At 36.5% G+C, this 15,858-nt stretch overlaps 1 protein-coding gene across 14 annotated transcripts in view; it reads right to left on the bottom strand.

The window, feature by feature from the left end:
• The window catches only part of MPDZ (multiple PDZ domain crumbs cell polarity complex component), a 198,717-nt gene that overhangs the window by 55,047 nt on the left and 127,812 nt on the right, over positions 1 to 15,858 (bottom strand). For all 14 annotated transcript variants that reach the window (XM_053572517.1, XM_053572552.1, XM_053572529.1 and 11 more), the window contains 2 exons: positions 4,851 to 4,955; positions 755 to 847 (listed from right to left, as the gene is read on the bottom strand). In XM_053572517.1, coding sequence (XP_053428492.1) covers positions 755 to 847; positions 4,851 to 4,955 — 198 coding nt within the window. The remainder of the gene's footprint in view (positions 1 to 754; positions 848 to 4,850; positions 4,956 to 15,858) is intronic.

Here is a 15,858-nt window from a genome sequence, read left to right as displayed (position 1 = left end):
GATGTCCAATGATGATCACTTAACGTTTTATACTTAATTCAAAATACCTTGTATTGTTCAATCTTCTATTGTTCATGCTATCTCTATGTCTTGCCCAGCCAAATACATCAGAACTTCCCTGAAGGCAGGATTTATGTTTTATATTTACTCCCCTGCTATTCACACAATCACTGGCTTTAAGTCTGGCTCCACAATCAAGACTCAATAAATTCTTACTAAACTGAAGGTGACGTGGCATGAACATGTCTTAGTAATGTACAATGATATAGCTGAACATATTTAGAAAAATCACCTTTTCTATTATATAGGACACTGGTGCGAGACAGAACGTGGATTAGGATAAACTCAGCCTGTGTGAAAACGAGGCTGTTTACTTTCTCACACACATTTCAAATATGTATGCTTGAATATCTAGTTTCTACATATGCTAGATAAAATTTAAATGAACATATGGGGGTATACCTAGAATCAAATTTTATAGAATGTATTATCTATCCCAACTACCTACACATCATTTTTTTAGGTGACTTTATTTAGTCTCTAGTATGTGCCAGATCCTCATATATGTATTACTTTTAAACTGTGTGATACACAATATTTTCTCCAATGTATGTATGAAGAAATGGAGGGTTACAAATGGTACACAACTTGTCCAATGTGACAAGTAGCCAGTTGTAATCCAGTCTGAAGTACACTTTCCTATCTTTAAACACATCCATTGAGTATGCAGAGGACAGAAATGAATAGTCCTTACCGCCGGGGCTGATTCCAGTTGCTGTATGCTGCGTTTTGAAGTTCACTTTCTTCTCCCTCTCCTTCTTCTCGCTCTGGTAGTTCTGGAATGTCTCTGGTTAAAGAGTTACACAATAAGTACTCTGAAATCCTGGTGAAATCATGCAAGGTTTTCTTATGTACACATGTACTTTATTGCTGGTTTAGCGAAAACTGCACAACCGCTTTATATTTTCACCATCCCTGGCCAGTAAGTATGTAACATTTTTACAACAGGGGGAAAGGAAAACCTAACAAAGCAAAATTACATTAGACTTAATCTACCATAACTTCGTCTGGCTAAAAAACTGAATTCAAAAAGTCTCGCCTAGTCTGTTTTCTTTCCTGATGAAACATGGGAGAACAAAACAAAAGAGTTGGAAGGAGATAAACACCAAAATTCTAAAGAAAAACTCTTCTACAAATATTTATTACACCGCTTACATGTGAAAGAATCTGCTGGAGGCGCCATGTGGGTGACAAGCATGCTCAGCCTGGACTCCTGACCTGAAGGAATGTCTCACCAAGGATGACAGAAGTTTAGCATCTCTGCTTCCTAATGATGGACCCACACTTTCACTTTAACTTTTGAAAAAAAATGTGAACATGCTTATGGTCCAGCTTCAGCCCATCCAAAGGGCCCAGACACAGAATATTTCTTACAGGCAGCAGTTTACCATGCAGTTGTGTTCAAGGTTACTTTCCAATTTCCACAGCAATTCAGATTTTGCCAAATTTGCCACACATGTAACACAATGGGTCCAATCTGTTGACTAAATGTAAATAAACTGTATAATAACAACTATTGTCAGAAAGAATTTTTTTTTGCCAATGACATACTCTACATCAATAAATGGCATTGTAAGGACAACAGAGAATAGTTAAACTGATGATGGTATATCCTTATGCCATTGGTAAAAATTAGATTTTTAAAATAAATATGTCCACATATTTCTTTTGAAGTTGAGAAGACTATAAAAATTCTGATTCAATACATGTTTTCAGTTGATTTTTATAGAAACTGAAAAATCTAAAAACACAGATATTCAAATTACGGCCATTCTCCACTAAGAGTAATACTGAACTACCTCAAATTACATAATCTTTGAGATCAGAAGTCATCTAATCCCGCGATCCACCTGTGCTTACACGTGCTTCACAATGTTTCTGGCAAGCAACTGTCTAGGTTTTCCTTGAATGTCTGTCTCACTCTTTCTTTGACCACAGTGATAAATTTGTTTTTAAACCATTAGAATGCAATCTACCTGTAATAGGGTCCACCACTGGTTTTGTGTTTGAATTCTCATCCTATGAAAACTGAAGAATAAGGCTCTGAATGAGGCTTTCTATGGTCTAAACCTGATGGGGATCTCTTCCCAGGAGTTCTGCCCTACCAAGAAACAATGTCAAGGAGCTGACTGAGAAAAAGTCTGGGTGAAGTCATCCAGAGGATGCAAGGCAGAAGAGTACAAAGTACGCCTAGTCCCCCAGAAATACAACTGGAGAGAATATGATAGAAAAAAAGGCAGGTGAGGCAGCCAGACCCGAATGAGAACTCAGAAAGAGCCCTAAGATGTCCACGGGATGAGGAGAGGTTCTTAGCCCTAAAGCCTAAGCTGTAGGAGCTCCTCGGAAACATTCTTAGCCTTTTTAGCTAAAAGAAGATAAATATACTGAATTGTTTCATATAAGAACCCCAATCTCTGCAAATGATCCCATAAGCTTGAATCTCTTCGTTGACCTAAGCATGCTCCCTCCTCTAACTGGGCCACTGGTGACCCATCTCAGAGTGGGTTTCAGGGGACTCAAGTGTCATGTCCTTCTATACTCATTCAGCTTTAAAAAAAGAAGAGAGAGAGACATCTCTGCCCTGTTAATACTGCTGAATGTCAATAAAATGTCCATCAACTAAAATAACTTTTATTTCTGTATATAGGTCCAGGTGAAATAATTTGCACAAAGACACACAACAACGTAGCCCAGATGAGATTTGAACCGAGGCCATCATACCACAAAATCTGAGCTCTTAAGCTCTATGCTACAGGCCACAGATTTTTATGTGGCACATGTTTACAGACTTGTGCAATTCTTTCTTTGGATCCACTGGTTAAGAACATGAAGTCTGACGTCAGCTCATATGCTATATTTGGTTCTGACATTTATTAGCTATGGGACTTGAGCAAGGTACTTAACCTCTCTCTGCTGCAGATTCTTCTGTTCTGTTTTAAGTACATTGGATATCAGTAGCAAATATCCTTTCTCTGCAGTAACACAGCCAGTCACAGTATCTCACAACCCAGGCCAATCTCTATGCTAGGGATAGAGGTGCAATGCTGGAAATGGCTTTATTTCTAATAATTTTTTGTGTATTTTAAAGCTCTAGAATTTAATGGGACTAAGCTATTACCCAGATATTATTTAAGTCATTTGGAACAATGTTTCAAAGGGACAATGAAATGATTACTTTTATCATTTTGATAAGAAGCACTAGAATCAACACCAGCCATTAACTCTGAGATGGAAATCCTGGGGTAGAGTCTGGCTGAGCTTTGTACAGGGTGAAGTGAATTCACCCACCAACTCCTATCTATGGGTTCTGCGAATGCCAACTATAGATCAAAAATATTTTGGAAAAAAATGGATGGTTTCTTTTGTACTCATATGTACAAATGTTTTTCTCGTCATTATTCCCTAAATAATACAGTATAACAACTATTTTATAGGCTTCAAATTATATTAGGCATTATAAGCAATCTAAAGATGATTGAAAGTATATGGAAGGATGTGCATAGGTTATATGCAAATACTATAATATTTTATATAAGAGACTTACTTGAGCACCTGTAGACTGGTATCCTCAGAAGTCCTAAAACCAATCCTCTTTAGATACCAAAGGATGATTGTATTCCCTTGCCCATAAAATTCACGAGGCCCTCAAGAACCAAGACATTCTTTCCCTTTATTAAACACCTAATGTATTTTTCCCTTCTGTGTACTGTGTACTGTGCAGAGGAAACAGTGATGCAATACTGCACAGAACACAGACAGGGTCACTGAGCACAGGAGTGCTCTGACATCCTCAAAGAAATGGTAGAACTCATCTAAGAAGACCTCAGAATGATTGCAAAGCCATTTCTGCTACAACATATGTTTAAAGAGAAATTCGTTTTTCAGTTACCAGTGTGAGTAAAAAAAAAAAAAAAGGCCAAAAACTGAAAGCACAAAATGGCACATTCTTCAAGGAAAATCAAATAGACATTATTCTTTTCCTATTCTGAACTTACTCAGCAACAGCATTAAAGTCCTTTCCTATCTTTCCTAAGGGGAAAGTTAAAAACTTTCCCTTTATTATTTAAAGGCTCTTATTACATTGTATGTTAACAGGCTTTAAAAAGCCAAACGCTATTTTCCAACATGCATATATGTCATCACCAAAATTCTCCATAAGAGCAAAAACTAACTATTGAAAATGATTCTAGATTTGAATGTATGTAAATGAAGTAATAGATTGTATGTCTGAAGATGTTTGATAACGCAGTAGAACCTCCACAGCTGACCACCTCCCTCCATTAACCACCTCCTTAATGACCAGACTGCACCGCGTGTACGTGTCAGTACTGTAGGCCTAGTTCCTTATGTTGATCATCTCCAGATGTAAACCAATTTGTTACAGGGCCTCAGGTGTCGACTTACAAGGTTCTACTCTATTTATAAAAGAGAGAATAATGTTATACAAAACCATACAAATTTTGCACGTTCTAAGAAAAAACTACATTCATATATGATGTAAATGATCAAAATATAACATGTTAAAAGTGCTGTACTGGATGGCAGAATTAAAGAATTGATTTTTAATTCCTTGATTTGAATATTATATATTACTGAAAATTTCCATATTATATAATAACTAATTGGGAATTCCAATTCCTAAAGTAGGAATATTTTTTAAAATCTTAGAAGAGAGACAGCAACTCAGACTTTCTCTCTTTTTCTAATCCTCTCTCCCCCTGGATTCAAAATTTCTCTTTAAAACTTGCTGTTTCTTTCATTCACTGTAGATGACATAATGTTTCACTTACCTGCCAGTGTATGAAGAAAAAATGTTCAGTGCCATTATTCCTCCAGACTGTTGTTCCAGGCTTATTTTGAACTCTTCTAAATGTTCTGCAGGCACATAAGTAATTCTGGAATAAAGCATAATCCATGAAAGCTAAAGCAAACTAAGTTTAACCTATTAGGAAAGTTTTCAAAATATAAAAAAAAGAAACTGTATTTTCCCTTTATCTCTATTTTTTCATACATCTTTTTTAATCAGCACACTCAGCAGAGAATCCAAACTTGAAAATGATAAGATAGTACATAGGGAAGAATAACAACTGAAATTTAACTTTTAAGTGCTTCAAATAAACTATGTGTTTACCAATAATCATATGGGTGGAGGGAGGAAGTATGCCCAAATGAAAGTCTAATATTTAAAATTAGGAATACCTATAAATCTTTAGAATAATAATTGTCAGCAATAACATTAATTTTGTCCAAAAAAATTTAAGTTCCCTAGAAGAAACAAATTAGGTATACTCCATTAAAATACTGAGTATCACTAATTACTTTACATTTTCCATAATATATAATTAATTCTAGACATTAACAAGCATTATCAAAATAATATTAGCTCTGGTAAGTTATGAACTCTTAAGTCTTAAGTATGAAGTTAAACCATTTAAGTTTATAGAAGTCTCTTATTAATCTGTAGCAATTTCTTACAAATTTACTTGGTTTCAAAGAAAAGTCGGCTGTTTACACTTGAATGGCCAGTTACTAACTAAACAAATCCTGACTGAATGTCTATTATGAGTAAGACGTATGCTAGATGCTGACTGCTGCTGTAATGATTAGAAACTGACATTTGAAAATTTAAATTCAATTTGAAAGTTTACTGCTGTCCTGCAAGGCTATTTACATAGTTGATACAATTTTAAGTAAGTTGCTCCAGGATCCTCGTATTAAAGAACAGAGATAAGAGAAATATTTTATCAAAAGCCAAAGCACCAAGTCTGTATAATTAAAAAAAGCATGTAAAAAATGCACAATATAGAAATCATGAAGATAACAAGGATATAACACTTCAGCACTGGATGGCAAGGATAAATTGACTGTTTTATATATTCTATTAAAAAATCATACCAATGATATAGTTTATTGAGGAGGATGTCTAATTTCAGATACATTGGTTATTCCACTCTTTCACTTCACCTAAGTGTGAGGTCAGGTAGGTTTTGAGTCAGAAAACACAATTGTATTTTATACTACAAAAAATGAAGATAAATATAAAACCTAAAATCTTAAGTGACTGCTCAAAAAAAAAACTGGTATTATTTCTGAAGATTCATCAAAACTCATGTAAATCAAATCTTAACTTTAAAAAGCCAGTTAAAGGTGATGGGAGAAAGGTTACAAAGCAAAAATAACAATCAGTACAAAGTATTTAATTTTAAAATCAGTTTGTGAAAGTAAAGATGTTTCTACCACAAAGAACGTTTAAAATGAGTTTTCCTCTCTATTTGCCCCAAGCTGTTTTTTCTTTTACCAAAAGGTAGAGAGTGAGGAGTGTTATCCAACTATTTTAGTGATACTTTTGGTAGCAGTGATAACGAGCAAACAAGGCAGTTTTCAAAATATTTAGCCCACTATAGACAGTGAAGTCCCCAGAACAGGCACCCTACCGACAGCTACACCAAGGCAGAGCAATTCTAACACACGTCTGGTCACACAATCATACACAACCTACAACTGCCAACCCCCAATCCCAAAGCTGAATTACAAACTACACAGACACCCTGTAGTTTATTTGAGAGTTGTATTAAAAATTCTTAAACGTAAACTAACCTTTGGTTACACAGAGTAGATGAAAGAGAATACCATTCATGAATGCTGAAATATGATATGGCTATTGATGCAGAGACCCAGCCTGCATGTGCAGATAAGATCATTCCCTTCCAAAGAGCTGGAAGGCTCAGGAGTTGGAAAATAGGATTTTCAAATGAGTTCACAATCATCAGTGCAATGTGAAAATGTAACGATCTCATAGCTCTGTTGGAATTTATGTTCTTATATAAATGAAGAAAAAGAGCCAAAATGTATAAACTGAATCTATATCTGGATCTATCCCTGCTTTGGGACATTACAAAAGCACAAGATGTTTTTCAGAGGCAAGTTGTAACACACAGCCATAATGAGCGTTTGAATCACCGATACTCACACATAAAAGGGGGCTCGATCATCAGCAGGTGCTGCAGAAAATCTAGAATGTGAAGCATACGCCACGGCATCTTTTTACAATGGTGTTAACAAATGTCAGTGTCTCGTGCTGAATGTGAGATGCATACATATGTAGCTAAAAGTGGGTGCTCCTGGGTGTTTTTTTTTTTCCCCTTTCCACCTCCCTCAGAAAAGCATCTGCTCTTTACTGGTGTCTATAGCAGTGATTATTAACAAGCATGGAAAAAATGTAACTGCAATCTATCTTTTATTCCTTGATCAGGAATTCATCCCACACTTTAGGTTAAGGCAGGTGAATTCTGATTCAGCTTGGTAATTATCTGGCAGATGTTATAAACAGCTGCTGCTAAGCGTAAAACCCTAGCTATTCTTACAGAAATATAAGAGCTCCTGGCAAGGTGGAGGGAGAAGTGAAACAGAATGCATTCTGGTGAGGCTTCACATCTGGTTTTACACAGAAAATAATGAAACCTGGAACTTGAAGTGGCTGTTCTTGAATTCTTAAGACTCAAATTATCTATCCGGGCATGCATGAACACACAGACACATATAAGTTCCTAGATATCTATCGGAAATAGCAAAAAAGAAATCGGTGTGCTGTCCCAATAAGCATGCTGCATCGTCTCAATAAGCACTGCTTTCCCTAAAACTGCTAACTGATTCAGAGTCTTTTTAAAAGTCCCTATAATACGCCTCTCCACCACCACTCATATTAAACTAGGTTCATACAAGAAATAAGAAGAGAGACAGCTGTGTATGGAGCCTAGATCCAGGTAACGAGCACCAAGCTTGATGGGCCAAGGGCAGTATGGTTCCATTGAGAATGACAGAAAGCTGGACTTCCATTTTGGGAGGATTACTCACATAGCTTTCAAAGTAACTCTTTCATTTCACGAAAGTCAAGTGATAGGAAGGGAACAGAGCCAAAATACTTCATGCAAAATGCACAGAATGTTATACTTAGCCCTGGTCAATATCAATTGGAGTTTTGTCATGCACCACATTTTTTTCTAAAAAAAAGAACTATGTATGGATGGTTTTAATTTCTATCTTTTCCTCAGTGAGTCAAGCTATATTTATCTGAATCAAACATTAGTAGAACATTTGAAAAGAAATCAGTGAGTGTTGTTGAGGGAGAGTATGTGTGTGCATGTGTGTGTTTGTATGTGTATTTTCACAGCTAAGAGAAAGGGAATGATTGATTGGGTGACTAATTTCTGAAGGAGGAAAGGTTGAAGGATTTTTCTACTTTTGTTTTAAATGTAAGATTCTATAGTACATTTTGCTTTTTGAGAACCTGAAGAAATTATTTAAGAAGCTAGCTCTCTGGACAGTGTTCTGAGGTCATCATAAGACATGAAACTATAAAAATACTAGAAGAGAGTACAGGGAAAACTCTTGAAGAAATCAGTCTGGGCTAGTATTTTATGAGGAGGACCCCCTGGGCAATTCAAGCAGCATCAAAAATACACTACTGGGACCGGATCAAACCAAAAAGCTTCTCCACAGCCAAGAACACAGTAAATAAGCAAGCAGACAGCCCTCAGAATGGGAGAAGATATTTGCAGGTTATGTCTCCAACAAAGGTTTAATAACCAGAATCCATAGAGAACTCAAACGTATAAGAAAGAAAAGAACAAGTGATCCCATCGCAGGCTGGGCAAGGGACTTGAAGAGAAACTTCTCTGAAGAAGACAGGCGCGCGGCCTACAGACATATGAAAAAATGCTCATCATCCTTAATCATCAGAGAAATGCAAATCAAAACTACTTTGAGATATCATCTAACTCCAGTAAGATTAGCCCATATCACAAAATCCCAAGACCAGAGATGTTGGCATGGATGTATAGAAAAGGAAACACTTCTACACTGCTGGTGGGAATGCAAATTAATACATTCATTTTGGAAAGATGTTTGGAGAACACTTAGAGATCTAAAAATAGAACCGCCATTCAATCCCATAATTCCTCTACTAAGTGTATACCCAGAAGACCAAAAATCACATTATAACAAAGATATTTGTACCAGAATATTTATTGCAGTCCAATTCATAATTGCTAAGTCATGAAAAAAGCCCAAGTGCCCATCGATCCATGAATGGATTAATAAATTGTGGTATATGTACACCATGGAATATTATGCAGCCTTAAAGAAAGATGGAGACTTTACCTCTTTCATGTTTACATGGATGGAGCTGGAACATATTCTTCTTAGTAAAGTATCTCAAGAATGGAAGCAAAAGTATCCAATGTACTCAGCCCTACTATGAAACTAATTTATAGCTTTCATATGAAAGCTATAATCCAGTTATAACCTAAGAATATGGGGGTGGGGAGGGTGGGGAGGGAGAGGGAAGGATGGGAGGAGGGAGGTGATTGGTGGGATTATACCTACAGTGCATCTTACAAGGGTACATGTGAAACTTAGTAAATGTAGAATATAAATGTTTTAACACAATAACTAAGAAAATGCCAGGAAGGCTATGTTAACCAGTGTGATGAAAATATGTCAAATGGTCTATAAAACCAGTGTATGGTGCCCCATGATTTAATAAAACAAAAACAAAAACTGCCGCCTGGGTAAATTTGGCTGAATCAGCAGGCAGGGGGAGAACACACACACACACACACACACACACACACACACAGAAAAAAAGAGAAATGAATAAAGGGAACAAAAGACTTTGTGAGCTTAAAAATCTACCACAAAACTTTTCTAGAGGAGGGTGGAGCAAGATGGCGGACTAGAGATAGCTTCTTTGTAACTGGGCATGGTGAGATTGGAGAGAGAAGACTCCAGGCACCTCTGGCTTATGGGCTCTACCAAGAAATAGCCCTCTGGGGGCACTGGGAGGCAGAGGGAGACTTCAGGACCCAAAGAGTTGCAGTGGGTGGAGAAGCAGCAAGTGTTTGTGATTGGTCAGAAGTCAGTGGCCGAGGCAGCCGCCTGACAACAGCTACAACAGTGGCAAGAGTTTGCAATCAGAAAGGTCACTTTGTGGGTTTTTTTTTTTTTTTTTTGAGCGGGGTGGGGGGGCACTTGATTGAGTTACTTTGGGAAACCTTGGACAAGTGAGCAAGTGACTTTGAACAGCACCCAGAAGCCAGGAGTGAGCTACTAGGGCAGAACGGAGCTTTCACTGTTCAGCCTTAGGCCAGGTACAGCCTTTGTGGGAGAGCTGGCAATTTTTTTTTTTTTTTTTTGTAGTTTTTGGCTGGGGCTGGGTTTGAACCTGCCACCTCCAGCATATGGGGCCAGCGCCCTACTCTTTTGAGCACAGGTGCTGCTCCTTTAAAAACAATTTTATCAACTTTTTTCCCTTAAGATTTCTCTTTTTTCTTTGTTTTTCTCATGTAAATATAATTTTTCCATTATTGCCTTCTTTAATAAAGGCTTCATTTTTGCTGGTATTTCTGCCTCTGTTATTTGCTTTTTCTCCCAATTTTACTTCTTAGGTTTTTTTTTTTTTTTTTTGGTTTGATTTATGGTATTTTTGTTTTTCTTCTTTATTTGGTGGAGGTGAGACCTATGTCTGCTCAGGCTGGCAAAGAGCTGCAGACATCAAAGGACCCACCCAACTCAGCGCCCCTCAAAGGTTGGAATTTGTGGGTATGGGTCAAAGTACCCTACTTTAAACCACTATTACTCCTGTCTGTTCTTCTTTTTGTCAATCTTTCCTTTTACTCACCCCACTTTCCTTTCTCTTTCCTCTTTTTTGATTTTTTATCCCTTCTTGCTCATCTTTTTAGACCTTCACCAAAATAACACTTCAACAACTTAGATCAGAGGCACAATAACTTCAAGAGCAAGAGAAAGGGAAAGGAAAAAAGTAGGGCAAAGACACAGACAAAAGGAAAACAATCATGAGGAAAAAACAGCATAAGAATCCTGGCAACATGAGAAAACAGAACACAGCAACCACCCTCACCAAGGGATCATGAGGTAGCTACTGCAGGTGATTCCACCTATAAAGAAATGTCAGAAGTAACAGAAGGGGAATTTATAAAATGGATAGCAAAAACAAGGAAGGAAATTACTGAGAACACATAAATTAACCAAAAGGAAATAAAAAAAACAGAATCAAATCAGAGAACGATCTGAAGAATACAGAAGGATATAACAGAGCTTAAGGAACTGAAGTAATCAGGGAACTTAAAGATGCAGTGGAAAGTATCAATAATAGATGAGACCATGCAGAAGAAAGAATCTCAGAGGTAGAGGATAAAGCTCTTGAGCTAACTCAGACAGTTAAAGAGACACAAAAAGAGAGAGAGAAAGCAGAATTATGAGATTTCATGAAGCATTCAACCTATAAGTTATAGGTATCCCAGAGGGGAAGAAGAATGCCCCAGAGGAATGGAAGCCCTACTAGAGGATATCATAAATTAAAATTTCCCAAATATCACCAAAGATTCTAATACACCCTTTTCAGAGGGATATCAGACCCCAGGTCTTCTCAACTCAAATAGAGCTTCTCCAAGACACATTGTAATGAACTAGTCCAAAATCAAGAAAAAAGAGAATTCTGTAAGCTGCCAGGAGTAAGCACTAATTTAACTATAGCAACAAATTCATCAAGGTGACTGCAGACTTCTCAAATGAAACTTTTAAGGCCAAAGACAATGGTCATCTACCTTTAATCTACATAAACAAAACCATTTTCAGCCCAGAATTGTACATCCTGCTAAGTTTTAAAATTGACAGAGAAATCAAATCTTTTACTGATATGCAAACATTGAGGAAGTTTGCCACAAGACCAGCTCTACAGGAAAGACTTAGATCTACTCTACACCCTGACCATTACAATGGACCACCATCAAAGTAAATACTCAGAAAATAAAGGACAAAATCTGGCTTCCACAATGATGCAAAAGATAAAACTAAGCAATGGACTTTCACAAAATATGAGGAATAGATTACCACCACACTTATCAATTCTCTCAATAAATGTTAATGGCTTGAATTTCCCCTTAAAGAGGCACAGGCTGGAAGACTGGATAAAAAAACAAAAGCCATCCATTGCTGTCTGCAGGAAACACACCTAACCTTAAAGGACAAAGTAAAACTCAGGGTTAAGAGATGGAAGACAATTTTTCAGGCAAATGGAATCAGAAGAAAAGAGGGGTTGCAAACTTATTTTCAGATATAAGTGGATTTAAAGCAACTGTAGTCAAAAAAGACAAAGATGTACACTTCATACTAGTCAAGGGAACAATACAACAAAAAAAATTTCAATTCTAAATATTTAACACCCAACTTAACAAAGCTGGACAGATCCTCTAAACAGAAACTAAACAAAGTTACAAGGGAAATATGATCCTAGAATAACTGTACTTGATAGACATATATATATCACTTCATCTAAAGCTAAAGAATATACATTTTTCTCATCAGCCCATGGAACATTCTCCAAAATAGATAACATCCTAGGACACAAATTAAACTTCAAAAAAATCAAAAGAATTGAAATTGTACCTTGTATCTTCTCAAACCATGGGACAATAAAGATGGAACTCAGTTTCAACAAAAACAAAAATTGTCATCCTTACACAAAGGCATGGAAATTAAACAACCTTATGCTGATGACAGTTGGGTCAAGGAAGAAATAAAAAAGAAAAATATTAATTTCTTTGAGTATAACAAGAATGAAGACACAAGCTACCAAAACCTGTGAGACACTGCAAAAGCAGTCCTAAAAGGGAAATTTATAGTATTAGATACCTATATCTGAACCAAAGAGAGAGAGAGAGAGAGAGAGAGAGAGAGAACATCAATAACCTAATTAATCATCTTAAAGAAATGGAAAAGAAAGAGCAATCCATCCTATACCTAGCAGAAGAAAAGAAATAACCAAAATTAAATCAGAAATAAATGAAATTGAAAATAAAAGAATCATTCAGAAAATTAATGAAATAGAAGTAGCTGGCTCTTTGAAAAGATAAATAAAATTGATAAACCATTGGCTAGAACAATGAGAAATAGAAAAGTAAAATCTTTAATAAACTCAATCAGAAATGAAAAGGGGAAATAACAACAATTGATATCCCAGAGAGATAAGAGATTATTTCTGATTACTACCAAAAACTTTATGCCCAGAAATTTGACAATATGGAATCAATGGACCAACACCTGGAATCACCCAATCTTCCTAGATTTAACCAAGAAGAAATAGATCTCTTTAACAGGCCAGTATCAAGCACTGAGATTACAGAAACAATAAAAAAGCTTCAAAGAAAAAAAAATACCCAGGACCAGATAGTTTTACATCAGAATTCTATCACCGTTAAAGATAATCCTGTACCTATACTATAGAACCTATTCCAAAACACTGAGAAGGAAGGAATCTTCCTCAACACATTCTATGAAGCAAACATCACCTTGATTCCTAAACCCGGAAGGGCCCTAACTAAAAAGGAGAATTACAGATCAATTAAAAAAAATTATACATCACAATCAAGTAGGCTTGATACAAGGAATGCAAAGTGGGGTTAACATACGCAAATCCATGAATGTAATACCATGTCAATAGAAGCAAAAACAAAGACTATATGATCTTTTCAATAAATGCAGAAAAAGCAATTGACAAAATTCAGCATCCCTTTCTTGTAAGAACACTTAAGAAAATGGGCATAAGTGGCACATTTCTTAAGCTGATCGAAGCCATCTATGACAAATCCACAGCTAACATCATACTAAATGGTGTAAATCTGAAAGCTTTTCCACCTAGAACTGGAACCAGACAGGGACATCCACTATTGCCACCACTACTCAACATAGTTCTGGAAGTTCTAGCCAATGCAATCAGGCAAGAGAAGGATACAAAGGGAATCCAAATGGGGGTAGGCGAGGTCAAACTCTCACTCTTTGCTGATGATATGATCTTAGACTTAGAAAACTCCAGAGACTCAACCACAAAACTCCTGGAAGTCATCAGGAAAAACAGTAATGTTTCAGGTTATAAAATCAATGTCTACAAATAGGTAGCCTTTGCATACGCCAGTAACCTCCAAGTTGAGAAGGAAATCAAGGACACGATTCCCTTCACAGTAGCTTGAAAGAAAATGAAATAGTTAGGAATAAACCTAAAAGAAGAGGTAAAAGGTCTTTTCAAAGAGAATTATGAAACCCTAAGAAAAGAAATTGCTGAAGACACTAACAAATGATAGAACATAACCATGCTCTTGGCTGGGAAGTGTCAACATTGTCAAAATGTCTATTCTAGCCAAAGTAATGTATAGATTCAAAGCAATCCCCATGAAAATACCAACATTATATTTGAAGAACTGGAAAAAAATAGTACTTCATTTTTGTATGGAATCAGAAAAGGAACCATATAGCTAAGGCTATTCTTGGTAATAAAATCAAAGTCAGAGGCATTACCCTACCAGACTTCAGGCTATTTTATAAGTCCACAGTAATCAAAACAGCATGGTAATGGCACAAAATAGAAAAATAAGAGATGAAACCAGTCTCTAATTTCCATCTGATCTTTGATAAACCAAACAAAAACATAGAGTGGGGGGAAAGAATCCCTATTCAACAAATGGTGCTGGGAGAATTGGATAACCACATGTAAAAGACTGAAACTCGACCCACACCTTTCACCCCTTACAGAAATTGACTCAAAATGGATAAGAGACTTATATCTGAGATAGAAAACAATAAAAATCTTAGATGAAAGTGTGGATATAACTCTTGACGATGAAGGACTGGAGAAAGATTTTATGATAAAAACTTCAGCAGCCATTGTAAACACCAAAAATTAAGAAATGGGACTTAATTTAGCGGAAAAGTTTCTGCACAGCTAAGGACACAAGAAGTAAAGCAAAAAGACAACCTTCAGAATGGGAAAAGATATTTTATGGGTATCAATCTGACAAAGGGCTGATAACTAGAATCTACAGAGAACTGAAATTAATCAACAGAAAGAGAATTAACGATCCTCTCTACCTCTGGGCAAGAGATATGAACAGAACCATCTCTGACAAAGATAGACGAACGGCTAACAGACATTTGAATAAATGTTCATTGTCCTTGATCATCAGAGAACTGCAAATCAAAACCTTCCTGGGATATCACCTAACCTCAGTGAGAATAGCCCACATCACAGTCTCAAAGCTGCAGATGATGGCATGGACATGGAGAGAATGGAACACTTTTAAACTGCTGGTAAGACTTCAAACTAATATACTTTTTTGGAAAGAGGTGGAGAATCCTCAAAGAACTCAAATTAGACCTCCCATTTGATCCTAAAAATCCCATTACGAGGCATCTACCCAGAAGAAAAAAAATCCTTTTATCATAAGGACATTTGCAGTAGACAGCTAAATTTATAATCGCAGAAACATGGAAACAACCTAAATACCCACCAACCCAGGAATGGATTAACAAGCTGTGGTATATGTACACAATGAAATACTATTCAGCCACTAAAAAAGATAGAGACTTTACATCTTTTGTATTAACCTGGATGGAAGTGGAACACATTCTTCTTAGTAAAGCATCATAAAAATGGAGAAGCAAGAATCCAATGTGCTCAATTCTAATGTGAATGCAGGTGGGGAGTAGGGGAATGAGGGATTCGGTAAAAGGGAGAAGAGGTGGGATGGGGGGTCACAGTGTATGGCACACCTCTTGGGTGCAGCACACGACTACAAGAGGAAGTTTACCTGACAACTGCAATCAGTGTAACATAATTCTTCGTACCCTCAAATGAATCTTAAAAAAATAAAAATTAAAAACAAAAAAAACTTCTCTAAAGTTAATTAGACACATGATTTAAGCCAAATTGTTGTCACAACAGTCTTA

Source organism: Nycticebus coucang, chromosome 2, assembly GCF_027406575.1.
Source record: "Nycticebus coucang isolate mNycCou1 chromosome 2, mNycCou1.pri, whole genome shotgun sequence".
NCBI lineage: Eukaryota > Metazoa > Chordata > Mammalia > Primates > Lorisidae > Nycticebus > Nycticebus coucang.
This window is presented reverse-complemented; position numbering and strand designations above follow the sequence as displayed.